This window comes from Myotis daubentonii, chromosome 9 (genome assembly GCF_963259705.1).
Source record: "Myotis daubentonii chromosome 9, mMyoDau2.1, whole genome shotgun sequence".
Taxonomy (NCBI): Eukaryota; Metazoa; Chordata; class Mammalia; order Chiroptera; family Vespertilionidae; genus Myotis; species Myotis daubentonii.
The window spans coordinates 1,971,725-1,999,546 of record NC_081848.1 but is presented as its reverse complement, the minus strand read 5'-3'; the positions used below and the strand labels follow the sequence as shown (position 1 = coordinate 1,999,546).

Here is a 27,822-nt window from a genome sequence, read left to right as displayed (position 1 = left end):
AGGGCAAGCCAGAGAGGGCAGGAAGCCTGCCCAGCTCACACAGCTCAAGTGACCAGCCAGGAGGGGTGCTCCCCATCCCCCGCCAGGGGAGGCCATGGCACAGGTCAGCGAGGACAGGACTTGCTGGGCCTGAGGAAAGAGGATGGAAGTGGGTTTGCTTCCCTGTGCCTCCCGATTGGGGGGAGACGCCCCTCGCCCCACCTCCCCTCCCCTGATTGCTTTATCGCCACAATTCCAGCATGGATGGAGTCGGTAGGGATTGACGGGGGAGTGATGCTTGGGGCGGGGGGGTCCCGTCAACATGGCTGTTTTGTCTTCTCACCTCCCGGCCTCCACTCTCCTGGTGAGGCCCAGGCCTGGGACAGGCAGGGACTGGCTGCCCCATGGCTGTCAGCCCAGGGAACTCAGACAGACCTGGGTCCCTGTCCACTCCCCTCCTCTGGGGCTGAAGGGCTCAGGGAGGGACCCAAAGTGTGGCGGCCAGGACCTGTCTCTGAGAATCTAGGCGTCCCTGGAGGCCAGCAGTGCAGCCCCTGACCACACTCAGGGCCACAGGCCTGCAAGGCGGCCCATGGAGATGGGCTGCTGGGTGCCGAGCCCTCCTCAGGGCTCCCCCCCCACCACGCTCACGGAGCCGCAGCCCACCCCCCGCGGCCTCGGGGAGGCCCGGAGGGCAAAGCGCCCAGCCCTGCCGGGTCCCTCTCCTCCCTGAAGCGCCTCAGGGCATCTCCTGTCTTCCTCTCCACCCAGGGACGCGCTTGTTCAACACAAGAGGAGTAGCGACCAGCGGTTTATTGAGTGAATGTCCGCCCCTCCCCCTCCTGCCAGGGCCCAGCCTCCCCGGGAGGAGGGAGGGGCTGTGAGAAGAATGACCCCACTTGCTGCCCCTGGTTTGGTCTCCTCTCCAGACCCCTAGCCATGGCAGCACGCGTTGGGGAGGCATCCGTGGAGAGGGAGACTGCGCTGGGTGGGGGTAGGGGGTAAGAGGGTTGGGGGGGTGGGGGCTAGGGGAGTAGGGGGGTATGCGGGCAGTAGGCAGCGTAGAGGCACCTCATTGAATAGCGTGGCCTTCCCGCCCAGCACACTCTCCCCCACCCCCCACCCCCCTGCTGCCCATCGCCAGGGGATTCAAAATTACAGAACTAACGGGCTCTGCAGGTAAATGGTGCTCTGCAGGGCAGCTGGGCCCGGGACTCCATTGTCAGGGAACTGCTCATCTCAGAGAGAGAATGTTCTGGCTCAAGTCCCGCCAGCCAGGAGAGCTGCCCTGCGGGACTGCAGACCCAGAGTGGGTGTGGGAGCCCAGGGACGATGCCAAGGCCCTGAGAAGCCTCCCTCTGTCATGGCCACGGGCTGAAGGTCTGCCGGGCTGGGCCTGGACAGGGAGGCCAGGGCAGGGCACAGCAACAGTCTCTCCTGGACGGCCCCCGCGGGTGGGAAGTAAAGGCTGGGCCAGGCACCCCTGCTCGCAGCCTGGGGCCAGGGCTTGGAGAGCAGGGCCCATCCGATAGGAGGCAGGCTGGCCCCATGTGGCAGCCAAGCTAGTCCCACTGAAGAGAAAGGTGGGGGTCGGGGAGAGAAGCCCACTTGTCCCCCACCCCCGTGATGCTTGGCTTCTGAGCAGAACGAAGACCGTGACCATTAGAAACCGGACGTGGGAGAGCGGCCTGGGTGAGTGTGGCAAAGGGGAGGGGGGTGGGCAGGATGGCCCTGGGGGCGGGCAGAGGGCTGGGGACGGCCGGCACAGCACCGGCCTTCCTGCAGCCGCGACAGTAGCAAGAGCAGCAGGGTCAGCGGGAGGGGGTGCCTCGCTCCCGCTGGAGCTCACGGGGCCTCGTTGGAGCCAATCCCGTTGCCTTTGTTGACGTAGAATGGCCGGTGGTGAGACTGCGGGAACAAGAGTAGTTAGGGGTGCGCATGGCGGGGACCCCATGAGCCAGACCCACCCCACCCTAACCCCCGGGAAGCAGCAGTGGTCTGAACCCCAACAATGCTATGAGCTGTGGCTTAACCTGCAAGCTCGATCTATGCTGTGATCAGGATCGGGCGCCCATGTCAGTTTCCAGGTTCAAATCCTAATTAGAGTTTATTTCCCTCCATTGGTTGGTGAGCTTGAACCTCAGCCCCTCGGCCATGGCCCGGGGCCTCCCAGCCATTGCAGCTCCGCTCTGCAGGACTGTCTGCTCAGCAGAGTCACAGGCGCCGCTCACACACGGACGTGTAGGATCGCCGCCGCGCCCGGTACCTGGGCTACCGCTCTCACGCCCACCCTCCCGGGGAACAAACCGAGGCTGAGCGCTTTGCCCGGTCACAGCTGGTAGTGGAACCGGGACGCCAGGCCCAGCAGGCCGGTCCGTGCACCCACCGTCCCCACCCATTTCTCCAAACCACTCCCGGGTCTCGAGGCTTTGCCTGGATCTGACAGAGGCGGTAGAGAGAGGCCTGCACCCGCCCCCGCCCAGCAGGGACCAGGGCCCGTCTCAGCCCCTCCTCTTCCATCCTGGCTCCTCCTCAGGACTCAGGAAGCACCTCTCAGGACAGAGCCAGCGACCCTCTCCCGCCAGGTCTGTGCGTGACACCCAGCAGCGATTTCACATCGTCAGCGCTCCCCTCGCTCCCTAGGCCCTGGCAAGCACTGGGACCCTGACCCTGACCCTGGCCCAGGAGACACCAGGCGCCCCCAGCCCTGTCCTTGGCCTTGCCAGCTTAGACCTGTATTTCCTCGGACTCCTTGCTGCGTCCGGTCCCCAGCAGGCCTGGGGCCTGGGGAATGCGGGGCTGAGGCCTCAGCTCATGCCTCAGGGAACCCATCTATAAGCAAGGGAAGAGATGGAGGCCAGGGAGGGAATGACAGGCGAGGCACACAGCCACTGAGCCGCAGCGTCTGGACCAGGTCTCTGGACCCCCAAGTGCCCACTGGACCCCAAGCCTTCAATACAGCAAAGGGAATGGCCTGGCCGTGGCTGTGCCGTTCAGGGAGGCGGGTCAGTAAGACGGGCCGCGGTCAGTGAACAGCGCTGTCTCTGTAGCCCCGAGCCGGGGGGTGGAGACACACAGCCCAGGCACCGGCAGGGTGTGCGCCCCCCGCACCCCTGTTCCCTCTCTGGGTCGCAGTCACAGCCTGTGAGGGTGGAAGAGCTATGACATCATCCCAGCCGTCTGACTCATGTTACAGATGGGGAGCTAAGGCACCGAGGAAGAGTGGCTCCCAGGAGGTCACACGGCAGGTGGTGAGAGGCCTGGGGCCAGTCGCCAGGCGCCCAGCCCCCTCCCTGGGTGTAGAATCACCCGCCTCTTCTCCCAGCTCTGGCCGCGGCTGCAGGCACCAGGGCCCAGCCCAGCCCGGCATCTGGAGGTGCCATGAGCCCCCTCCACTGAGATGCGGCTCTGGGACATGGGGGACAGGGAGGGGGGACGGGGCTGAGCCCAGGAACAGGGGCTTCGACTTCCCCTCACTTGCTTTGGGCACCTACTGCGGCCGTGGCCTGGGCCCGGCTCTATGGCACATGCACCGTCACTCAGTCCAATGGCCAGGAAGTTCCAGGGCCTCCCAACTAACCAGCCTCTTCGCTCCTGTGGCCCAGGTCCGCCCGCCCTGTGCTCTGACCTCCCTGTGCAAAGGCAGCAGAAGCAGCTGTCCTCAGCAGGTGCGCCCACCTCCCAGGGCAGCGGGCTGACCCCTGCAGGGCTGGCCTGGCCTCCGTGGGAGAAGCCTGTGGAGACGTGCACAGCGTTTGAAGGTCTGATCGCTGAGGTCTGTGTGGGGCCCGGCATGTCTGCTACCGAAACCTAAACACATCTGTTCCTAAGTTTGCAGACACTGCCTCAGCTCTCCCACTGCCTCGCCAGGATGCCCGTCCCAGGCTGAGCATGTCACTCCCAGAGCTGGCAGCAAAGCCGCCATTCAGCAAGCACGGTGCCCAGCAGCATCTGCCAAATAACAGCCAAGGCTGCCCGTTTCACAGATGAGAAAACTGAGGCTCAGCAAGTCCATGCTGACTTCTGCCCCCGCCTGTGAGCCCTGGGTTCCTACTGCCCTTAGCTGTGTGCAGGTCCTCGGCCACTGCTGCCTCCTCCCGCCCATGGCCCGGAGATGCCACCGTCCCCCACAGGCCCCGGGCAAGTGACGAGCTGTCACTGGGGAGCCCCATTTAGCACCCCATCTGGCCATGCCTGGCCCGGATGGCTCTCCGCAGGGCTCCTCACTCACCAGCAAAGTCTGTTTGCCAGATTTCCAAGTCTGGGGCTGGACCTTGGGGCTCTGGCTCCGCATGAGGGAGGGGTAGCCTGGGAAGACAGAGGCTGTGGTCAGAGGAGGCCCTGCACGCTGGGAGCCCCCAGGGCATGGACCCATCTCCAAAGAGACCACCAAGCTCCACCCAGCCCGTCACCAAGGAGAGCCACCTGAGGAGGTGTGCACCCCCGGGTCCCGCTGGGGAAACCTGGGAGGCTGGCCAAAGGGAGGGCCCAAGGCAGACAGAAAGAGGAGCAGGCGAGGTGGGCCGGGCCAGGCAGCAGGGGCGTGTCCCCCAAATCCAGGTCAGGGTCACCCCACTCTGTGGGAATTTTCTCCCCCTCCCCCCATCACCTCCACCCCCGTCCTGAAGCCTCACCCCCTCCCAGAGCCCAGGAAAGCCTCTTCATAGCACAGCCTGCCAGGCTCCACAGGAGGCCCCCAGCCCGTGCTGCACGGAGACGGATGTGCCCTCACTGATTGGCCCACTGGGCTCCGCGCTGGGCCTCACCGAGCCCGCCCTATCTCTGTGAGCCCAGCAGTCGCCCCATGTGAACCCAGGTTTGCTGGACACCAGCCCCGCCCTCGGGCTCTGCTGCCCCTCCTGCGTCAGAGCAGGAGGACGGGATCCCGGGAGGGACAGCAGAGCCCTGTGGCTGTGGTCCAGGGATGAGACCGCAGGCCCCGGGGCCTGGAGCAGGGGTCCTGGGGCCCCCAGGGAGGTCTGGGAGAGCTGTGGCCCCAGGACTGGGAAGGCAGGAGCAGAGCCAGGGAAAGACCAGGCTGAGGCCTGGAAGCGAAGGGACTCAGGAAGTCAGCAGGCCCTGCCTGGCCGGGGGCTCAGCAGGTGAGCCTCATCCCGGGCACCAAAGGGTTGTGGGTTCGATTCCTCGTTGGGGCACATACCTAGGTTGCAGGTTCTACCCCTGATCAGGGCATGTGTGGGAGGCAACTGATTAAGGTTTCGCTCACATTGATGTTTCTCTTTCTTGCTCTCTCTCCCCTTCTCTCTAAAAATCAATAAACATAACTTTGTGTGATGTTTATAGTGTGGGATTCATGAGGTCAAACAATTAAAAAAGAAAGAAAGCCTGGCCAGTGTGGCTCAGGGGTTGAGCAGTGACCTATGAACCAGGAGGTCACAGTTCAATTCCCGGTCAGGGCACATGCCCGGGTTGCGGGCTCCATCCACACTGTGGGGTGTGCAGGAGGCAGCTGATCATTGATGTTTCTCTCTCTCCTTCTCCCTTCCTCTCTAAAATCAATTAAAAAAACCCATAAAACATTAAGAATTTAAAATAAAGAAATCACGTCTGTCCCTGGCGAAGGCCACCGAGAGCCCCCGGGCCTGTTCGAAGGGACGAAAGCTGGTCAGACCCAGAAGCCACCGGCAGATGCTCGCCCGGTGCCCCTCCTCGGCGGGCACTGGGCGAGGGCAGAGACAAGCAGAGACCCTAGGCTCCGCCTGCACCTGGGGCCGGACAGCCTTGCAAAGAGAGGGTCCTGCTGACCCTGAGCGGGAGCCATTACCAGGAAGAAAACCCCGCACCAGCCGGGAGAGGGGGCCGGCCGCAGGAGGAGTAGGGCAGCAGGGGGACAGTGGGCACCCACGCTCTCCGTGGGGGAGAGGGGCGGGGACGGACAGGTACCGGGACTAATTTTAAACAGCTCATTGGTGTCCACCGGCTCGGGGAACCCTGTGGTGGCCTGTCCCAAGGTGGGGAAGTGGTAGGGGGGCCGCCCGGGGCCTGCTGGGACAGAGAGACATTAGCAGCGGGCGTTTCGGGGGCTGCCTTCCACAGCCCAAGCTCTCTGCCTCCTGAGCTGCTGCGCCAGCTGCGGGCGGGGCTGGTCCTGGGCGGGGTCTCCTTGCTCACACGCAGCCCTGCCCCCCTCCAGGGCCTTCCCAGGGGGCTGGGGAGCTGATCTGTGGAGGTGACGCAGGTGTCCCAGGTTTCCTGGAGGACACAGTGCATGGGAGGGGGCTCCCCTGAGGTCAGGCCGACCGGAGGCTCTGCGGGCAGGTGAGGAGACACTGGGGAGCAGGACACCCCACCTGACACCTGCCGGGCAGCCTGTGACTGGGCCTGACCGCAGAGCAGGGAGGGACCCGTTAGAAGCCAGACAGGCCACAGGGACCCCAGTTCCCCAGCTCCTGCCGGCGGGGACCCTTCACCTGGCTGATCACCCCTGGAAGAGGGGGCTGGAGGATGAAGCTGCCTTCAGAGGCCGCTGCCTGGATGTCTGCCCACCCGGCGATCCTCGCCTCCCCCTCCCCTCGCCCCTCCCCGATCCGCCCAGAGCCCCGCCCCCATCCGCCCAGAGCCCCGCCCCCATCCGTCCAGAGCCCCGCCCCCATCCGCCCAGAGCCCCGCCCCCCCATCCGCCATCCTGTCTTCCAGGCCAGGCATCCTCGGTGCGGACACGGGCGGGCTCCCTGCACCAGGGCTCACCAAGCCTGAACATCGCCACAGAGACGCAAGGGCCTGGGCCCACTGTGAGGGGTTTGGCGCGAGCCTCCCCTCAAAGCGACCTGCCTCCAGGGGCCGGAGGGGTGACTGTGCAGCCGTGTGGAGCCCGGGGAGCGAATCAGAAGTGCAGGCCCTGGAGGTCCTCTGCCCACTTTCCCCAAAGCAGCCCGCGGGCTTTGGCTCTGCGGACGGACCAGTGCCAGGTGCCGCCTGGCCACAGGACTCAGCTCGCCCAGCGGGGTCACGGGTGAGCATAGGGAAGGCAGCGCTCTGCAGTAGGGAGACGTGGGGCTCAGCGCCCACACACCTGGGATGGGGGGAGGAGGGGTGTGGAGGGTGTGGCCTGGCCCCATCGCCCGGACCGCATGCCCACAGGGGACAGTGCGATTAAACAGTCCCCAGAACGCTGCCTGGCGGTAGGGAGGGAGAGGGGCTCGGGCCCTGGGAGGCGAGGGCCTGGCGAGCGAGGAGCAGGGCGGGTGCAGGGCTGCCGGTGGCAGGGGAGGCGGGAGCAGGACGCAGCTCACCTTTCAGAGAGAAGGAGGAGCTGCCTTGGACCCCGGGCAGGGGCAGGTCCTCGGGGCCCTGCACGGTGGAGGAGTACTCCCAGACTCGCGACGTGTAGTTACCTGGGCGGCAAAGGGAAGGGTCAGGCCACAGCGGTCGGCCGGGCCAGAGCCAGGACGAGGCCATCCCTGTGCCTGTCCAGTCCTCGCCGCGTCTCAAGCCAGGAGGACGCTGGGCCCTCTCACCTCCTGCCAGTCAAAGCTGTCCTTCTGAACTGGGAAGTGCTGCGCCCTGCTGGCCCCGCAGGCCCCCGGCTGTCCGGCTTTCCGGTGAAGGTGCAAAGCCCACGCTACACGGCCTGCCGCTCTCCCCGCTGCTGCCCACCTCTCACCACCGCCTCCACCTCCTGGCTCCCCCTCGCGCCCTCTCCATCGCTCATCACTCCACCGCTGCACTCGGCGTTCCTCACACACTGCAGGCTCCCTCTTGCCCTAGCTATTTGCACAGACCAGGCCTGGGGTACTCCCCATGCACCCCACTCTCAGCAAATCCATGTGTTGGTCTTCAGTGTCAGCTTCCATGTCACCTCCCCAGTCTGTGTGAGCTCAGCCACGCCCCCCTCACCACCCGCCTGCCAGTGTCGGTGGGTGTTCAGCTGTCTGTCTCCCCACTGGGCTCCGAGGGCAGCATGGCACCCGTGCCCGGCACAGAGCCTGATCCCCGAAGGGGCTCCTTGGATGGCTGACAGATGAAATGAACAAATAGATGCAAACACGGGCTAAACTTCAGAGACAGAGCAGCCGCTACACCTCCTGGCACCCTGCTCACCAGGTGGGCAGCTGACACGTGTCCATCTGCAAGCATGTCCCTGCAGCCTGGAGAGAAGCAGGCAGCGGGGGGACCTGCAGGACAGTGGGGGCTCTCAGCCCCTCTGGAAAAGGCCCCCTCCTCTGACCCCTCCCATCCAGCACGCAGGGTCCCAGTCCTGAGATTTCCCACTGTTGCCTGAAGGGAGGTCTGGGGCTCAGCAGTCAGAGGGGCTGGCTGTCCACCTGCTGTAGGTGAGCCCCACCCACAGGGTGCCCAGGAAGTCTGCAGTCTGGACCTCAGCCAGCACGTCCGCCCAAGGCTCTCAGGCCCATGGGCCTGGCCCGTCATTCCCTCACTCATCTGTTCTCTCTCTCTCTCTCTCTCTCTCTCTCTCTCTCTCTCTCTCTCTCCCCCCACCCCCACCCCGAGTCCCTTTGGGCCGAGGTGGCAGCCGTGACAGACAGACCGAGCTTGGCCTCACAGTCTGCTGTGTGCGTGATGGTGCAATGGGGGCCAGTCCTGGACGTGAGGCCTGGGCGCTGCCCCGTCCAGGGGGCCCTGCCTCCAGATCTCCAGGACTCGTTTTCTCTGAAGAGGCCCTGACTGGCCTCGGCAGCCTGGCTCTGTGCCGGGGGCTGGGAGCTGGCTCAGTCTCCCCCACGCCCTCTGCATGGGGCTGGGCAGCACCAGGGGCCCCAGGAGGCAACAGGCCTCCCAGCTGGGCCCCCCCAGCCCACTGCCCGCCCTCGGCGTGAGGTCCACCGCAGCACCTGGGCAGACGGTTGGCACCTGGCTGTCCCCGGGAGGCCAGGGCTCCGTTCCATCTCGTCTCTCCTGGGCCGAAGGGCATGCCACCCTCCCCTCTCATGGCAGGGCACCTCCCTGACGTCTGGGTGGGCCCACTCCTCCCCGTGCCACCCTGCCACTTACAGCAACAGGAGTTTGGCTTCACGCAGATTCGCAAGGTCCCTGTGCCCCAACCCGCGCTGAGGGGCGTCCCCACACCATACAGGCCCCAGTTCCCCTGCTTGTCCCCAAGCAGAAGGCCCCGGACTCAGGGTTCCCAGGGAGGCCCCTGCTCCCTGCAGCCTGAGTCACAGTGTCTCACACAGGCACACTCACCCTTTACCCTCAGCAGGACCCTCTGGTCCACCTCTGAGCTCACAACCCCTCCCCAGTCCTCCTTCACCTTGGATTGGGAAGCCCAGCACGCTGCCCACCTCGCCCTGAGCCCCGCCCACTTGCTCCTAGCCCAGCCCCTGGCTGAGCCCCGCCCACCTTCCCCTTAGTCCCGCCCCTGGCTCTGAGCCCCGCCCACCTTGCTCTGAGCCCAGCCCCTGGCTGAGCCCCGCCCACCTTGCTCCGAGCCCAGCCCCTGGCTCTGAGCCCCGCCCACCTTCCCCTTAGTCCCGCCCCTGGCTCTGAGCCCCGCCCACCTTGCTCCGAGCCCAGCCCCTACCTTTGGTGCCATAGAGATTACTGAAGTTCTTCTGGTTGATGTCCTTGGGGAGGCGGCTGGGGGACACGGGCTGGTACGACGTCCTGGCGCCCCCTGGGAAGCAAAGGGGAAGAGCTGTCATCGCAGAAGGTGGGGCGGCTTACTCAGGGCGGCACCTCTGACCTGAAGGGCCCCCAGCGCCTGTCCCCGGGCCCAGATGCCACTACGACAGCTCATTGGGGGCTGGAATAAAGTGATATGTCATTTACCCCCAAGCCCCAAGTCGGGACACTTTCCTAACCGTGCCAAGAGCACCAGGTGTGGCCTGGCCAGCCCTGGACACAGGGCTGCATCTGGTCACCTGCTCGAGACTGAGGGTCACCAGGGGCTGGAGAGGCCAACATGCCACCCTGGGCCAGTCCCCTGTGGCTGCAGCCCCCGAGGCTGGGACACGGGGCTCCTGTGAGGACGGGTGGCCACGGCCTGTGAGGTGCCTGACGGAGGCCCCGGGCCAGGAGAGGCTGAGGAGCGGGTGCCCGTGGACATGGCCAGGTGCTTCCCCGGGAGAGGGTCCTCTGCCCCCCACCCCGATGTGGCCTCTGGCATCCGTCTGGAGAGGGTGGCGGACTGGGACACACACACCCCTTTACAGACGAAAGAACACACTCCTGCCTGGCGGGGGCTCAGTGGCTGAGTCGGCCTACGAACCAGGAGGTCAGGGTTCGATTCCCGTCAGGGCACAGGCCCGGGTTGTGGGCTCGATCCCCAGGGTGGGGCGCGCAGGAGGCAGCCGATCATAATTCTCTCTCATCATGGGTGTTTCTCTCTCTCCCTTCCTCTCTGAAATCAATAAAATATATTTTTTTTAAAAAGAAAGCACGCTCAGGTCCTTCTGTGGGCCCTCCCTCTGCAGAGCCCGCCCTGTCCGGTTCCAGCCCCTGCCCAGCCCCTGCCCAGCCCCTGCTGGTCCTCCCTCCGACCCTCCCACCTGCAGTGCTCGCACCTCTCTCCAGGGCCCTGGGCCTTCACGCCAGGCCCTCTGCACTGAGCCCACTGCCTCTGCCGGGCCCTGGAGACCACCCCTCCTGGGAGCCTGACTGACCAGCCCACTGCCCGGAGCCCCCAGACTCCAGCGGGCAGCCCTCCGGGGGCCACGCCTCCTGAGTCTCTGACCCTCCTCGGCCCAGAGGGCACATCTCCTCCTGTTCCAGGGCAGGCGGGGCTGGGCACAGGGTCGGGGGTTGGGGGGCACCTGCTCCCCGGCAGATGCCCAGCCCCATGCACAGGGCCAAGAGGGTCCCTCCTGGCTCCTCTCTTCTCAGACAGGGACAGAAGGGTGGTGACAGTCAGGCTGTCAGGGGACACGGTGGGGTGCTCTGCCCTCCCTCCCCATCACTGCCCTCCTCCTCGCAGCCTGCGGGGAGCTGCCCTCCCCACCGTTGTCCGCAGAATGGGGGGGGGCAGAGCAGGGTCAACTCGGGGCTCAATGCCCAGAGTCCTGGGGAGCGAGGAGAGAGGCCAGGTGGGGAGCTGGCATCTCACAGAGTTGTGCCCAAAGGGCAGCACCGGGGTTGGGGGTTCAGGGCTTAGGACTCGCTGTCCACACCAGGCCTGTGGGGGTGGGGTCAGGTGCGGCTGCCTCGCCAGGCTTCCACCTGAAGTCCAGGTGCTGTTTCCTCATTGGGTGGGGTGGCTACTCTGAACTGAGCTCATCCCTCCCACCCCTGCACCCCACCCAGTTCCCTCCCACCCCTGCACCCCACCCAGTGTGTGTCCCAGCGGGTGATTCAGTGCAGGGCTGAGGCCTCCTCCACGCATCCTTTCTGCCTCTCCCCACATGTATTCTCCCCCATCATGTGCCTGCACACCCCTCCCCCTCACATACCTGCACCCCTCCATCTCACATGCCTGCACCCCTCCCCACACATGCCTGCACCCCTTCCCATGACTGCACCCCCTCCCATGCCTGCACACCTTCCCTCACACATGCCTGCACCTCCTCCCCCACACATGCCTGCGCCCCCTCCCATGCCTGCACCCCTCCCCCACACATGCCTGCACCCTTCCCCCTGAGGCTGGCGGGCCACACCCACCTTACGTAATGGGCATTGTTGTGGTGCCAAAGAATGTGACAGGCTCCCACAGGGCAAGGACAGGCAGGCACTGGTCTGCACCCCACCCAGCGGCACCGCCTCTCAGGGCCTGGGTAGGGCTGGGCCCACAGAGGGAGGGAGAGCAAACCTGTCTCCATGCCCTGAGGAGCGGGATGATGCAAACTGCAAACACCCAGGCAGAATCCCACACAGCGAGGCCTGGCAGGGGGAGGGGTGGGGGCTGGCGGTGAGGGAGGGTGGGGACCCCTGGGTCCTGAGGAGGGAAGCCCCTGAGGAACAGGTCATCCGAACAGGAGGCACATGCTGAGATGGTCCCAGGCAAACAGGAAGTGCCCTCGCCCACCCAGGGGGCCTGCGAGTCCGTCCAGGAAGCAGCGGGTGCCTTACCCTTGGGCGTGAGGTACATGGAATACCGCTTCATGGTGTCGGGCGCGCTCCAGTCGCTGGCGTAGCTGCTGGTGTAGTTGCTCATGTAGCGATGGTCAACCCCTGGAAGGAAGGAGCAAGGTCGGTCAGCCGAGGGGCTGTGGGGAGCAGCTGCCCAGGGCACCCCGGCCTCGCTGAGGCCGTGCCCTGCCACCGCTGTCCCCGGGGAGGCGGGGCTCCCCAGCATCAGAGACAGTAACACCTGCCGCACCCCCTCTGCTGGGGGCAGGGGCCTCGGTGCACAGACCTGCATCTGCCAGGTGCTGCCAACTCCCTTCCCCATCTGACAGGCACCGTGGCCCTGGCCCCCCGCCCCCGCACCCTTGCAGGTGGTGGGTGAGGACCTGGGCTCGCTGGCTGCTGGCTGCTGGCTCAGGGTGGGCTGATGCCCTGGCTGGTCCCCGGCTGGGCCTGAGCGGGTGTGCAGAGCGAGCTCTCGGAATGGGCATGACGCCTCCCCGCCCGCCCGCCCCTCCCTCCTCAAACCCAAGCCAATGTGTGGCTCCTGCTTGCCTCCCAGCCCCCTCCTTCCCACTCCCTCTTCTCACTCCTTCCCTCTCCCGTGTCCCCCTGCCCTTCCCGCGGCCTCCATCCTGGGCAGAGGGAAGAGTGGCTCGTCCCTCATTCTGCACCTGTCACCTGTTCCCAGCAGCCCTGGCATGCAGGAGGCATCCATGACAACCCCTGGTGTGGCTCAGCCCTTCCCCAAGCCCAGGATGAATATGGCTGGTGCCCGCAGCCCGCAGGCCTCTGACGGCAGAATGAGACCCTGGCCTGTGGGCGGCCGGCCTCAGGCAGGAGGACGGTCACTAGGGTCTCCCCGCCTCCCACAGCCAAACACGTTCCCGGCAACAAGAACCAACACGGAGGCCAGGGCCCCGGGCACAGGTGCAGGCTGCTGACGTCAGAGGCTCCATCGCTGCTCCCGGGAGCCGCCCCTCCACACCCGCAGGGGGCACAGGCCACACCTGCACAGAGGCCGTGGCCGACACAACCGTGACCTAGTAATGGCCAGTGGGTGGGTGGCAGGCCACCTGGGTCCATCAGGCCAACTTCACCTCCCCGAAGTGGGCCCCCGGGCGGCGCCGGCAGCCCTTCTCGGAGGGGATGAGAGGGGGAGTGGGTCAGAGCGGTGAGCTGACTGCCTGCTGAGTGGGCGCCTGTGAGAAGCTGCTCCCTGAGCCTCGGCCCTGGCCGGGGAGACGCACACAGCTGCCCGGAGCTCAGATGTTGGGGTGGCAAGTGGGCGGAGGCCCTGTCTCCAGCCGTCACCACTGGTGTCATCGCCATCATCACTAGCAGGAGGGTTTCAAAGCCAAGTGCTCGTCTCGCTGCCATGGCTCGCCAGTCCTCAGAGGGACACGGTGTGATGCCACCACCCAGACACGCAGGGCCCCGCGGGCCTGGCCCCTCTGCACACCCCACACCGCACACGCTGCGCCTGGCACCTCCTCGGGTGCCTGGGGCCAGAGGCCGTTCGTCAGGCAGTGTCCCCAGGCCGGGCCGGGCCCAGGACCAGACGGGGCTCTGGGGAAAGTGCCCAGGCGTCGGGCCCTAAAGCGACGGGGCTGGGATGGGGGTGCGGGAAGCAGGGGGGCGGGGAGGGGGGCTCGGCAGGGTAGTTCTCAGGGTCTGGGCTTTCTGGAAGGTTATTCAGTGGCCTCTGTGGGTGGAGCATGATTCAGAAGAGACGCTGCCGTCAGGGAGCTGTGAGTCACCAGGACATGCTGTGTCCCGCTGGCCCCCAGGCCCGGCCCAGCCTCTGAGCGCAGAGGACTGGGCACAGGTGACGGGCAGGCTCTCCCTCCAGCCCAGGTGCGGCTCTAGGCCCACCTCCTGAGGTCTGCAGAGCCCTACAAGCGCGTGGCTCAGGGGCTGAGCGTCGACTGACGAACCGGGAGGTCACGGTTCGATCCCAGTCAGGGCTCATGCCCGGGTCGTGGAGCCGGTCCCCAGTGGGGGCCATGCAGGAGGCAGGCAACCCGTGATTCCCTCTCATCATTGATGTTTCTCTCTCCCTCTCCCTTCCTCTCTGAATCAATAAAATAGTTTTTAAAAAAGAAGGGCAGCACCCACCCAGCTGCTGGACGGGGCTGGCAGCAGAGGCAGCGCCCGGACTGAGGGCGGCCACAGGGAGACATGCGGGAGCCGGCGCCCGCCCGGCGGCCCCTGCTCCGAGGCCCCTTGCAGAGGCTGCCTACCTTTGGCAGCAAGTTCGATGGGGACTGCACTCCCGGCATCTAGTACCAATACCGCAGGTGCAGTGGCGGCTGGGGGCAACGAGGGCCATCGGTGGGCGCCAGCCGCACAGGCAGCCAGGACTGACTGGGAGGAAAGTGCCCACGGCCGCGGGTTGCCTGCGAGGGACCCACCGTTCTCCGCGTGGCTCCTCTCGATGAAGCTGCGGCTCAGGTCGGCCTTGCACATCTTCTCCACGTGGCGCATGCACACGTTCAGCAGGTCGTCCCTGCAGTTGCCCAGCGCCTGCCCCAGGCCCTCCCCCTCCAGCAGCACACGGTAGCTGGGCAGGGGCGGGGGCAGGGAGTAATTGCTCATCAAAGCGCCAAATTCCTGCAAGGAGGGAAAGCAGCCCTAAGTGTGGGGGGGGGGGAGTCTTGGAAGTGGGGGGAGCCCTCTCAGGGGCTGTCACAGTGAAGCTGGCAGGTCCCACACCAGAGCAAGAAGAGCCAGGGTTAGACCCAGCGCTGCTATTAAACAGCCCATTTCTCTTCCGGGAAATGGAAGCGTTTGGCCCTGGCCGGTGTGGCTCAGTGGATAGAGAGTCGGCCTGTGGACTGAAGGGTCCCGGGTTTGATTCTGGTCAGGGCACATGCCTGGGTTGTGGGCACAATCCCCAGTGGGGGGAGTGCAGGAGGCAGCTGATCAATGATTCTCTCTCATCATTGATGTTTCTGTCTCTCTCTCCCTTCCTCTCTGAAATCAATAAAAATATATTTTATAATAAAAATTTTTAAAGAAAGATCCAGGACAACAACTGTGCAACACTTCTCTGCCACAATGCCACAGCCCAAGCAGGCATCACTAATCCATCACCGAGCTCCTTCCTGCTGGGCGGGGGCACTGCTCAAGGGCGCCAGGGGGCACTGGGTGCCATCCTTGGATTAGGCAGTGAAAGGGCTTGGGTGGGAGAATTAAGGGGAGAGGTGGGCTGGGGCGTGGATGGATGAGTGATGGATGCATGGGAAGGTGGCTGGATGACCAGTGAGGCCTAGAAGGCGGGGGCGAGGCGAGGGCAGATGGGGCTCCTGGCACCTGCAGGAAGAGCACCGAGTCGCTGATGCTGTGCAGCTGCTCCCGGGTCTGCTTGTCCTCCTGCAGCACCTGGGCCCGCTGGTCCAGGGCGTCCACGATCACCTTCACCTGGCCCACGGCATCCTGCTCCCGCTGCTCCAGCGCGGCCCGCACCTCCTCCTTCTGCTTCTCCAGGTCCCGCACCAGCTCCCGGAAGCTCTGCTCCAAGATGGCCTTCTCGTTGGTGGTGAAGCTCTGGGGGCAGAGCGAGGGCGCCAAGGGAGGAGGCGTCAGCCACCGACACCTCCCTGGGCCTTTAGGCTCCAGCACAGAGTCCGGCTGCTCCCACCCGGGAGCCTGGTTGGCCCAGGAGCTCCGTGGAGGCCCCATGGAGAAAGGCCAGCTCTGACGGAGGTGGCCAGTGTTCACAGCCGCTGCTCCTTACCCGCCGGTGCCCCTGCCGCCACCATCGTTCCTCCCCGCCCGGTGGGCAATGCTGCGGGCCCCAGAGTGCCCGTGAGTCAGGCTGCGCTCCCTGGAACCCCACAGGACCCAGCACCACCAGAAAGTGAATTGATGGATGTGTATGTGGCAGGGTCACGGGTCAGATGTGGTCTGCGATGACTCAGACCATGGCACACGGGCATCTAACCTCCCCGGCACAGTGCACGGGGAATGGCAAGCCTTTGGCAGCTGGTGGCCCCAGCAGACAACGGGACATTGGAAGGTGGGTGGTTCTAGAGTCTGTCTGCCCTGGAATGATGTCACGTGAGTGTCAGGTGATGGGTAAGACCCACTTGTCCCCCTGGCCCCGACTGAGAAGAGGAATTGGCGAGAACGCCAAAGGGAGGGGGGAATCAGGAAAAACCCAGTGCAGGGAGCCCGTGTAGGGCTGAGGCCGCCCCGGCCGGGGAGGGGAGAGGCAGCGGCGCCGGGCAGCCCACCTTGATGCGGTCCTTCTCCTTCTGCCACTTGTCTGCTTCGTCCTCGAGCTCGATGACCTTGAGCTGCAGCTGCTCCTTCTGCAGGGACAGCTCTGTCTGCGGGAGGGCGGGTGGGAGGAGACGTCAGGGGGCGGGGGAGAAGTGGGGAGTGGGCCAGGCTCACTCCTCACCCATCCAGTCCTTCGTTCAGCAAACCCGCACCCAGACCTGGCCGAGGATCCAGAAACCCGCTCCAGACACCCGGGTCTGTGGGGTCGAGCATCCCAGCCTGTCTTCACAGGGCCAAGCTGCTGCCAGGCCCTCCAGCCCAGGTGAGCAGGAGGGAGGCCCAGGTAGGGAGTCCCCACTCCTGCCAGTGGGCCTGGGGCCATTGGAAGGGGGAGGAGAGCGACGGGGAGGTGGGGACCCAGCCCCGTCCGGGGAGTCCCGGGCACAGCAGGCGGCACATTCTCAGGGCCTGACGTGGGCCTGCGCTGGAGCCAGAGCCAGACCCGCTGCTGGCGGCAGGCACGGCTGTGACCCTGCTCACGGACAAGGGGGTGCCGTCTGCCTGTGGACAAGATAGAAACTTGATTCTGGGCAGGAAGAGGCTCGTGTGTGAGGCAGTGATGGGCGGGTGGAGGGAACAGGAGAGGTTCCAGGGGCCCCTGACCAGGGGGAGATCAAGGCTGTTGAGATCGGGGGTGCGCTGGGAAGAGGATGTATCGGGAATGTGCTGCGCCATGAGCTCTCCTACCCATACGTCCCTTTCCTTTGGGAAAGAAGATCTCACTTTGAAAAGCAGCTACAACCAAGACAGAAGGGGAGGCTTGGAGCAAGGGCGGCCCCACTCAGCTGAGCCAGCAGGAGCGGGCGGCCTGAGGGCTCCCAGGGTGCTCTCCAAGCCCCTCCCGCTCGGGGGTAGGTGGCTGGTCCCCACCCGGCAGGCAGGCAGAAGGAACAGGCACTGAAAGCCTGGGGTGCACCCGGTCCCCCCTCCCTGGGCGTTACATGCAGAGCCACCCCTTCCGCAGCCATCTCTCTGAGGAGCATGAAGTCGCCACAGACGGCCGGGAATGTGTCTCTATCTATTGGCTGGAGTCTGAGCAGCCACGGCCTCCACACGTCCCACCTGGATGCTCCCCTCGCCACGCGGTGCTGCCGGGAACCACTGCAGACACGGCCGCGGGCCGAGGCGGGGAGTGCTCCCGGGTGGTCTGGAAAGGGTGCCCGAGGGCTGGGCTTTCCAGCTGCGACTCTAGTTCCTCTCAGAACGCACCTGATGCGCTGGAGACCCCGGGGCAGGGACACGCTCACCAGGGCCCACGTGGTTGCGGGAGGAGGCAAGTAAGGGGAGGGGAGCGCGGGGTGTGGCTGGGGTCTGGAGAAAGGCTGGGGAGAAGCCACTGCCACAGACACAGGGGCAGGAAGACAGAGCGCAGGGAGCGAGCGGCCTCACACAGGCCGGGCAGCGGGCTCAGCCCTCATGCTCTCAGGGGTGGAGCTCGCCGAGCCCTGGCCTGGAGGCCCCATGCAGTCTGGGCCTGGTGGGCAGACTGAGCTGGGAGGAAGGGACCATGAGGTTGGACGGGGGCCGTCCCAGGCGGCTTCCCACCCTGGAGAATTCCTGTCTGTCCCAGGCTGAAGGGGCCGGGGAGGCCTGCCCCACAGCGCTGAGCGTCATTGCTGGCTCAGGAATGGAGGAGCTGGCCTTGAGTTTCTCCCCCTCCACCCCCACACAAGGCCTGACGGACAGGAGAGCAGAGAATAAAAGTGCGAGCAGCGTGCACTCAGCCTGGGGCCTGGGCATCCCGGAGGGACCCACCCAGAGCACAGGACCGGCATCGGAAGACTTAAACCCAGGCCCTGTCGCCTGCAGGCAGGGCCCTCGCGCCTCCCCTGTGCACACGCCCCACCTTTCATGGAGGCGGGAAGAGGGCTGCCTCCAGGGCCTGTGGGGTCCCGGGATCAGGAAAGGGAAGCTCTCAGCAGGTGCCAGGGCACCTTCCATGGACAGTGAGCCAGGCAGGCCAGCGGGCACCGTGAGCGAGGCCGTGGGCAGCATGGTCAGGTGGCATCGCGGTGAGCCAGCCTGTGTGGGCGGACCGGCTCCAGGTGCGATGTGGACACTGCCTGGACACCGAGCGAAGTGCACAGACAGGCCAGGAGGCCACCACTGTAGAGTAGCGATCGCCAGCCTTTCGGACCTCACGGGCCATCAGCGGCCTACAGGCCACCGGCTGGCGACCACTCTTTACATTAAAGATGCAAAATAGATCCTGGAGGCTTGGAGGATACGGGAGACACCAGAATGGAGGGGGGAAAAGGGGGGAGTGGGAGACGATTTGACCAGAGAAGGCAGAGGCCCGAGGAGCCCAGTGTTGGAGGGAGCAGGGTGCGGGGCCTCGGGGGCGGGGGGACGAGGCTGTGTCGAGGCCTGCAGGTGAGGCAAGGACGGTGTGGACTCACTGGCCAAAGCAGGAGAAGGCACTGACCACAGAGGAAGGAGGGTCCAATGAGGCTAAGAAAATGTGTAAACAAGCCTAGGCCCCGGCCCACGTGGCTCCGGGGTGGCGCGTCGACCTAGGAACCAGGTCAGGGTTTGATTCCCGGTCAGGGCACAGGCCTGGGCTGCAGGCTCGACCCCCAGCGCGGGGCGTGCAGGAGGCAGCCGATCCATGATTGTCTCTCATCATTGATGTTTCTCTCTCTCCCTCTCCCTTCCTCTCTGAAATCAATAAAAAACTATTTAAAAAAAAAAAAGCCTAGGCCAAGGGCAGAGGGAGTCCGCCCCGGGGAGCCCACCCTGTAATTGAGGGAGAGGGGGACTGTGGGGCTCCCTGAGGTGCAGAGGGGTGTCTGCCAGCCCTGGGGAGGGGGGTGGCTGGCCTTGAACCATGAAAGGGTAGAGGCAGAAGTGGGGATGTGCTGTCCACAGCCGTGGGCGGGAGCATCAGCTGGTGCAGAGGCCATCTCATCTCTCTGGGACCCTAGGAAGCTGTACTTCAAGCATGTCAAACTCGCAGCCCGTGGGCCGCATGCAGCCCACCATGAATGTTTTTGCGGCCCAGCCAATATAATGGTATGAATAAAAATGTCATAACTTAAGTTTTGCAATATCCTGCTATACATAATAATTATTTTTTCTTTTTTAAAATATGGAACGCTTCACAATTTGCGTGTCATCCTTGTGCAGGGCCATGCTGATCTTCCCTGTATTGTTCCCATTTTAGCATGTGTGCTGCTGAAGTGAGCACCACACATAACTATTAATAACTAACTACAACGTTCGCTAATGACCGATGACTATAATCGTGCTGCATCCATTTCCCTTACGCGCCTTACGCGCAGGCGCACCGTTTCTCTCCACTAACACTAGCGTGAGTATTTTAGCAGCCGATGGCCACGTCATTAGTCTTGGACTGACTTGTTTGGTGTGCACAACAGGGAATATTTTGCTTTCGGAGAACAGGAAAAATAGGTTTATTTGTGTTACGCTTATTAATCAGTGCAGTTATTCAGTGTCTGGTAAGTTCATGTTCAAATTAATTGTTATAAAATGTTCTACTATTTTATCTTAATGACTCATTTGTTTCAGCCCTTTGTGTTCAGCATGTCTCTATCGAAATAAACCTGCGTTTCTATGAAAATTGAAGCTTTTGTTTGTTTGCGGCCACACACACCTTGTTTATGGGGCCCGTGTCAGCCTTTGAGTCTGACATGCTCGCTGTACACTGTACACGGCTCCCGCAGCACGTCCTGGGGGCCAGGCCCCTGAGCACAGCGGCTCTCGGGAGGGAGCCTGGACCGGAGGCTGTGCTGCGAGAACGGCCCCTTCTCAGCTCTGGGGTGAAGGGCTTGGGGGGAGACCCTGGAGGTGTGCTCAGCCTCTGTGCGCCCCTTGTCAACACCCTGCTCTGGGCCCCGGGCTCCCTGCAGCGCGAGGGGAGAAGGGACACAATTGTATCTCTGGGCACCCTTACGTGCCGGCACGTCTCCTCTCACCGGCAAGCCCCCGCGAAGAAAGGGGTGTTAAAGGTGCAGACACCATCATGTTTAGAAACTGCAGGTGAGAAATAAAGTCATTGACGATTCCGTGCTGTTTCAACATGGACACGTGACCTATTAGCAGCCTGCTAGGTTACAGTGGCTGAGTTCTTTGGGGTTTGATCATTCAAGGTGTTGATTTTTTTAGATTATTGTCTTCTAAGTGTTTGGAAGTTATTTGTTCAAGTACTTAATGTAGTTTGGCTCAAGTGCCTTTACTCTCTAAATGCACGTTGTAGCATTGAATGGGCGAAATGGCCCTGGTTACCTGAGGAGGAGTCAGCACGACTTGGTGAAGACTTAAAGAACACACGTTGTGAATGTCTGATAAGGTGGAATGGTCATTGAAATATCAAGGACTTGAATAATTGTATTTCCTGAAAAATGTATGTTTATGAATTTTCTAACTTAAAAAAAATAAACAAAGATGCAGAAACCCAGGGCTGGAAAGCCGGCCGAGCTCGCCGGAGGCCTCAAGCTGGAAAGGGGTGAGGCCAGAGGAGCACTCGGGCTCCGTCCTGTGGCCGCCCGGCCTCTGGGCTGTCCCCGGGCCCGGGACTTCCCTCCCCTTCTCGCCGCGCCTCAGCTCGCAGGCTGTCCTGCCTCACAGGGGGCAGTTGGTGAGTCTGCCCCTTCCTCTTGGCACCCGCCCCCACCCTCCTTAGGGCCCTGGAGGCCCCAGCTCTCTCTCCTTCTCTCCCTTGGAAGGTGATTAAAGTCATGTCTGACGGGGCCTCAGCTCCCGTGTTCCCTCCCTCCTGACTCCCTCCTGCTCCTCATTTCATCCCTTCGCCTGTACAGGCCTGTCCCTGAACGCCTCCTTTGTTCCCGCTCCCACCTCGTCTGGGTGCCTCTTGCTCTGATGGCTGGGCCTGGCCGTGTAGGGCCACCCAGCCTCGGGGAGCAGAGGTTTCCTGGAGAACGGAGAGCGGCTCAGCATGTGCCCCGCCTGGGGAAGCCTCCAGCTGCCCACACACCTGGACACGCACCTGGACGCTCCCACTGCCCTCGGGGAAGGGGCGACCGGAGATCGGCCCCTGCCGCCCTCAGCCACACGGGCCACGGGCTGAGGCATGTGCCAAAGGAGCCATTAATGGCCAAATCTGCACTCCCCAACAGTGTGATTATCCGGATGACAACCTGAAATGCTCAGTTCCCCATTTCCACTCATGCCAACAGCCCATGGCCAGTCTGCCTGGCGGGGGCTCCCCTTCCTCTGCTCCCTCCGGTGTTAGGACAGGGGAGGGTCAAGACGGGGGGAGCATCCCCAGGCCAGGCCATGGCCGTGGCCCTCGCGGAAGTCACCCCACTCTGCGGGCCTCGGTTTCCTCCTGGTCACATTGAACTAGAGCTGGGATTCCCAACCCGGCAGCACATCAGCAAAGACCCCAGACTCTGAGCCCTGACCAGGGCCTCCTGGGGGACACTGGGCATCTGTGTCCTAACAATTCATCAGGCCATCGGGTCAGAGGTCGGCTGTTGGAAGCCACTGGACTCAGGGAGTCCAAGGAGGGCCTGCAAGTGGGGGAAATGGGACAGCCTGGGCTGCGCCCCACTAATGGATGAGCCAGCGCTGCCTCTCCCGGCTGTGATTAACTTCAGGGAAGTCTCTAACATCTTGAAATCTGTCTTTCCCTTCCTTCCTTCCTTCCTTCCTTCCTTCCTTCCTTCCTTCCTTCCTTCCTTCCTTCCTTCCTCACCCAGTAATATTTTTCCCATTGGTTTTTAGAGAGAGTGAAAGGGAGGGAGGGAGGGAGGGAGGGAGGGAGGGAGGGAGGGAGGGAGGGAGAAAGAGAAACATTGATGTGAGAGAGACACATGGATTGGTTGCCTCCTGCATGCACCCTGACTGGGCCTGGAATCAAACCCGCCACCGTTTGGTGTGCGGGCTGCTGCTCTACCCCCCTCCCCCAACCGCCCCCCCCCCCAACCCCCCAAGCAACACCGGCCATGGCGAGCCTATGTCTTCATCTATAAAGTCAGTGCCGGAGCCCCACTGGGTGAGCCTGTTGCCGGGAGTAACCATGGAATGCCAGGGCCAGTTCCTGGCACACAGGTGTGCTCCCTGAAGCCTGGTGGGCCTCTTGCCCATTTGCCTGTCACTCTCCCTGCCATCCTGGGTTGAGCCTCTTATTTTGCTGCTTCCTCCTCAGCACCCACAGAGGTCACCCCACCTCCTTTCCTACCCGCTGGTCCCAGAGCAGAAGGTCTCCCCCTGACCTCCGGGAAGTGGTTCTGCCCCTCAGCCATGCCCAGGCCTGGAGCCTGGCTTCTCTGTTCTCTCTCCACGGAGCTCTTGCCCGCACCAGCCCCGTGTTCAGGGCTGAGGGGCCATGACTTCCCCACAGCCCCTCAGCCAGCAGCTCAGCCTCCGTGGGGAGCCGGGTGCTGAGCGGGGGCAGGGCTCTGAGTGAGAGGAGCACTCCTGGGAGCAGGCGGCCCTGTGCCAGGAGGAGCTGCCCTGGCTCAGCAGCAGGAAGGCCTGGGCTAAGGCCTGGGCTGGCGGAGGGAGGCGTGAGGCCCGGGGTGCGTGTGTTCCTTTCACCTCGTCAGCCCATCCAGCCCGGGGAGCCCCGGAGCCGAGGTGGTGGACACCTGGGGGACCCCAGGAGCATTCAGAGTGACATGGACAACGTTCTGACCCCGGGTGCCCCAGAAGGGCCGTCATGTTGCCACCGAGTGCCCTGCCCCCACGCTGCCTCTGCTCGGATCCTGGGCAGATGGACACCACAGCCCATGTCACCTGCAGCGAAACGTGTCTGCGATGACCTCACCCGGGCTGTCACCCTAGCCTGTCCGACAGGTCTGGACAGAGCTCCCTGTGCAGAGTGTGGGCCGGTGTTTGGGTCTGAAGGGGGTGCGTCAGAAAGGTGCCGGTTGATGTGCGTGTTCATTCTGACCCATTAACCCACGCACTCCGCTCGGTGCCACGGCTGAGGCTCCCACAGAGCCAGGTCCAGGCAGGCTGTCTGCTCCCTCCGCCCCGGGCTGGTCTACGCTGCTGGCACCACACACCCACACACGCACACACACACGCACACATGCACGCACACACCCACACACGCACACACACACACACACGCTCACACACACAGGCGCACACACTGCATGAAGCTCCCACCATCACAGTCACATCTGTGGGTCAGACCCTCTCCCCAGAGAGCACCTCCCCCGAGTCCTGCCCTTCAAGGCTGTTCTCGCTGCTCCCCGTGCTGGACCAGACCGTGGGGAGACGGTCCCTCAGACCCGGCAGCTGGACGGGTCCCTCCTCCTGGGCCTGTCCCCACCGCAGGTGAAGTGGGAGGACGAGCCTGCAATCCGTGCACCTGGCCTTCCGTCCACTGTGACTGGTGCACCGGCAGCTGCTGTCGGGTGGATGCTCCCAGAGGAGCTGCTGTGCGCTCTGCCTCCCGCCTGTGCCTGAGCCTCAGAGACCACTGCGGCCCCTGGGAGGGCACAGCGGCCCCGGGACCAGAAGGCGAGTTGAGCTGGTGCCTCCGGGGAGAGCGGCCAGGCCCCTCTGTCTTCAGGGCACCTGCTTTCCTAGATGGTGACACCCTGCTCCAGATGAAGTTTGGGCCCAGCCCTGCGTAGGAGCCAGAGCGGGTTCTCTGCTGGTAACAGACGTGGGAGCCCCCAGGCCGGCTCTTGGCTTCATCTCCCCTCCTCGTCCCTGAGGCCTTGACGACATGTTCAAGGCCCCCGGGTTCCACGAGGGCCACGTGGAAAACAATCCAGCCCAGCCCCCTGAGCACGAAGGTCAGAGTCAAACCCAGGAACAGAGCCGGGCCGGGTCCTGGAGCCCAGGCAGAGGCCCTGCGTGTCCTGGCTGCCGTGGGTGCTGACGACGGCCCCTCATTCTGGGTGATTTCCCGTCAGCTCCTGGAGGGGGGCTCTATGGCCCCCCACATCTCGGCCTCCCAGTAGGAAGGTGGGAGCCAGGCTGGGGTGGGTAAGTGGGGGGGACTGGGAGCACCTCCTTCCTGGGCCAAATGAGGCTCCGGAGGCATCTGGGTATTTTCCCTTCTCCACATGCCCCTCCCTGCCCAGGGGGAGAGCCACCCACAGCTCCTGGTCAGGAGGGCTGGGCATGGCGTCCGCGGGCCACCTGTGGGGAAGGAGCCTCGGCCAAAGCTGGCCCTTAACGCACGACCTTCTCCCGGATTCCCAGCCTACGCACCCCCGCTGCTCCCCACAGCAGCACAGGCAGGGCCGCATACACGGACTCCACGCAGCACACGTACCCGCCACACATACAAACACATGCAAAATCCACGAATCGACATAAACACCCACACGCCTAGAAACACACACACACACACATATATGCCCAACCCACACACAAACGCCGACCTTACTAATAGTGTCCGCCCACAGGCCTAGGCAGGTCTGCACACGCAGAGCACACGGGCGGCTGAGAGAAGGTAAAGGCGGCCAGAGCGGGCGGGGGGGGGGGGGGGGAGGCAGCTGGCCGGTGGGGGGGTCAGATGGAGCGGGAAGTCACTGTCCTCTAAAGGCGGCCTCTGAAGCCAGAGATGAAGGGCGTTTAAAGGTCAAATTCCCTCTTCACCCAGGACCCTTTCCCGGCCAGCCCTGCTCAGCGGGAATGGAAGACCCTCCCTTAAATAAAAAAGAGAAACGGCCCGGCCAGGCACAGAGCAGGACTGCGTGCCGCTCTCCGCTCTCCGTCTGGCGTGGGTTGGCCCTGAGCCCTGGGCCAGGCCCGATCTTTCCTGAGCCTCTACCTGCTCCTCCAGGGAAAGGCCTGTCCCCTGAGACTGGGGGCTGCTTCCGACCCTCAGCCTGGGGTGTGCGGGGCAGGAGAGAGCCAGGGGCCGAGGAGGGGGCAGCCCCAAAGCTGAGGGACCCTGTGGAGGAGAGCAGGCGGCAGACGCCTTCGGTGAGGGAGGGCGGCTGGGCCAGTGGGGGGCGGGGGGCGGGTTACCTCCTTCTCGGCCTTGGCCTCCTCCACGGTCACAGTGCTGTGGTTCTTGTGCTCCTGGAACATGCACAGGTAGCAGATGCAGGTCTGGTCCGTCTGGCAGAAGAGCTCCATGGTCTTGCCGTGCAGCGGGCACTTGCGGGCCTCGAAGTCGCCGATGGGCTCCAGCAGCGGGTGGTCGCGGAAGGCGGCGCCCTCCAGGTGCGGCTTGAGGTGCAGCTCGCAGAAGGAGGCCTGGCACACCAGGCAGGACTTGACCGCCTTCTGCTTGTTGCCGATGCAGGAGTCGCACAGGACCTCCTCGGCGCCCGGCTTGGCGCGCGGCAGGCTGCCCGGGTCCGCCCGGGGGAAGCTGTGCCTCCTGGCGTCCCCGGGCTCCCCGACGGCCAGGGCGGGCTTGCGGGGCTCCGAGAAGATGGACTTGCGCAGCTCCCCCTTCTCGGCGAAGGTGACCGGCGGCTTCCTGGCGGCCCCCAGCTGCAGCCCCGCGTAGGGGGACCGCTTGCCGTCCCCGGAGTCCATGCTGAAGTAGTTGGGGCCCTTGTCGTCCACCGACTCCACGAACTGGACGATGGGCCGCCGCCACTCGCCCCCCAGGAACAGGGTGCTCTTCCCCTCCCCTGGCTTCGGGGTGCTGCCCGGGCTCCTGCCCTCAGCCGCCTCCCCGCTGTGCCCGTTGGTGGTCTTGGCGTCCTTACTGTCCGCCTTGGCCCCGCTCTCAGGGCTGCCCACGGGGCCTGGCGGGCTGCGGGCTTCCCTGGCCTCCGGGCTGGCCCCGTTGCTCCGGGCGGCGTCGGCGGCGTCCATGGCAGGCGCTTGGCGGGTCTGTCTCAGGGTCAGGGGCTGCGGCGGTGGCCTCTCGGGCGGCGTCTGCCGGGCAGTGGGACGGGCAGCGGTGGAGCCCAGAGACACACCTTGAGGGGAGGGAGGAGGAGGCGGAGGGACGGGCTGGGACGAGCCGGCACAGGGCTGCCTCCAGGCAGAGCAGCTCCTTTCCAGGCCACACCCTGCACCTTCAGACCCACCCTGATTTGTGGAAGGAGTGTTTTTTCTCCCCCAGTTTAATTATTTCCTACAGCTCAGCAACCAGTCGGGCTGCTTCCTTCTGATGCACCTTTTAAAGGGGAGCCGTGTCCTCACAGGTGGGCCAGTTTGCTGAGCCGAGAGGCCCCTGGCAGAGGCCGAGGTGTCTGCTGAGGCCCACGGACAGAGGGCTGTGGACTGGGTCATACAAGCCCAGCAGCTGTGTGCTGTGTGGGCCTGGCTTCAGGGGGAGGTCCCTGGGTGGACGGTGGGGCTGCTCCTCGTCTTAAGGGAAAGGGTGGGTGCCAGGGATTTGGGGTTTGCAATGAAATGGCTGCCAATTATTCAACTCACCTGGCGACGCCCAGGCACCGTCCTCCCTACGTTACAATCCAGCAACCTGCTCAATGATCCCGCTAACAGACGGGGAAACGGAAGCTCTAGGAGGAGAACGCACTGGCCTAAGTCACCTGGGAGAGCTGGCATCTGAACCCAAGGCCAGGAGACGCACAGGTCTTTCCTCAGCTAAGGGCCCCAGCGCCCCCTGAGCCCCTCCGTGCAAGGCGGCCTCAGAGCGCCGTGCGTCCGGCAGCCCTAACCAGGTGCACACGCCCTGCGGGTGTTCCTGGCAGAGCAGGCCAGAACTCGCTTGGATCTAAAAGACAGACACAGTAATGCCGGGAATGCAAGCAATGCCAGGCCAGGGGGCTGGGCCTGGGGCCCGAACGCTTACCTCGCGCCGTCTCCACAGCAGGTTCGCTGTGTGACTCAGAAAACATCTGCCCCCCCCCCCCCCCGAGCCAGGCCCCCTAAAGGAAGCCATGAAGGTGGGCCTCAGGTTACTCCCGAAGGGGGCGGTTCAGGTGCGCCCCCCTCAGCACAGAGCCCAGGACCAGGCGTGAGGAAGCCTCCCCAGCAGAGACCTCTGCCCGGCCACCTGCAGGAGCACCTGCCAGACAGGCCACCTGGTCCCCACCTGGGCTGTGGTCCTGGGAGCCTCCCCAGCGAGTGCATAACTGTGCCTCTCCCGGGTGGGGCTGGAGGGACAGAACAGGGTGGGTGCGGCTGGGGTGGCATGTTCTGGGTGGTGTGTATGCAGGAGAGTGGGTTTCCCTCCCTCCCCTTGAATCCAGGTCAAGCTCAGGAGTCCCGCCCCGCTGGCTCACCAGGCTGAGCAGCTAATCCTTTGCAATAATATCCCTGGGAAAAGAGCCTAGACAAGCTTGCTTCACAAGCCAGCTGGAGTTTTAAGAGGTGTGGAGTGGTGTTGGGGTGTAGACCTGGCTCCATAATGGGAATTCCCTCTTCTCAGGCACCAAAGGAGCCACCTCTTGTTTGAACTTACTAGGAAGTTGGCTAAGAGCTCATGGGGTCTTCGAGGGTGGGGAGCCCTTCCTCAAAAACTCAGTCCCCATTCCACGGGGCTCTTGCCAAAGGTGAGGAGGGAGAGCCCCCTCTCCTCACAGTGTCTCCCCAACCTTGTGAGGATAGACATAAGGAGGAAAGAGCAGGGAAGCCAAGAAGCATAAGAGAAAAAACAAAGGGTTCTAGTATGGATCCGCCATCAATGGGCTGAGCCTGGGGCTGCACTAGGAGGCTCTGCTAGTCCTTGGAGCTCATGCACCTTCATCCCAA

General features: G+C 64.0%; 1 protein-coding gene and 1 non-coding gene across 8 annotated transcripts; both read right to left on the bottom strand.

The window, feature by feature from the left end:
- Positions 1-1,036: 1,036 nt before the first annotated feature.
- TRIM29 (tripartite motif containing 29) lies at positions 1,037-26,127 on the bottom strand. 7 transcript variants are annotated; one of them, XM_059707624.1, is made up of 10 exons: positions 25,168-26,123; positions 16,197-16,292; positions 15,274-15,507; positions 14,373-14,571; positions 11,962-12,063; positions 9,482-9,574; positions 7,233-7,334; positions 5,884-5,985; positions 4,211-4,287; positions 1,685-1,887 (listed from the first exon to the last, which is right to left on the bottom strand). In XM_059707624.1, exons 1-10 carry the CDS (start codon positions 25,969-25,971, stop codon positions 1,825-1,827), a joined length of 1,872 nt encoding a protein of 623 aa, XP_059563607.1. In that variant the 5' UTR covers positions 25,972-26,123; the 3' UTR covers positions 1,685-1,824. The 7 variants fall into 7 exon arrangements, with proteins under 7 accessions (XP_059563606.1, XP_059563605.1, XP_059563607.1 ...); XM_059707625.1 differs by having other exon boundaries at positions 5,884-5,982; XM_059707626.1 differs by lacking the exon at positions 5,884-5,985 and having other exon boundaries at positions 25,168-26,120.
- On the bottom strand, positions 19,328-19,432 carry LOC132242366 (U6 spliceosomal RNA). The gene has a single exon (XR_009454571.1). It is a non-coding gene; the product is annotated as a U6 spliceosomal RNA (small nuclear RNA).
- Positions 26,128-27,822: the final 1,695 nt, after the last annotated feature.

Excerpts from the sequence above, each read along its gene's own strand:
- TRIM29 (XM_059707622.1), bottom strand. The coding sequence starts at position 25,971 with ATGGACGCCGCCGACGCCGCCCGGAGCAACGGGGCCAGCCCGGAGGCC. Across the intron at positions 16,293-25,167 it reads AGGCCAAGGCCGAGAAGGAG|ACAGAGCTGTCCCTGCAGAA; the intron begins GTAACCCGCCCC and ends GCCCTCCCGCAG. Across the intron at positions 14,572-15,273 it reads ACTCGGTGCTCTTCCTGCAG|GAATTTGGCGCTTTGATGAG; the intron begins GTGCCAGGAGCC and ends CCCTCCTTGCAG.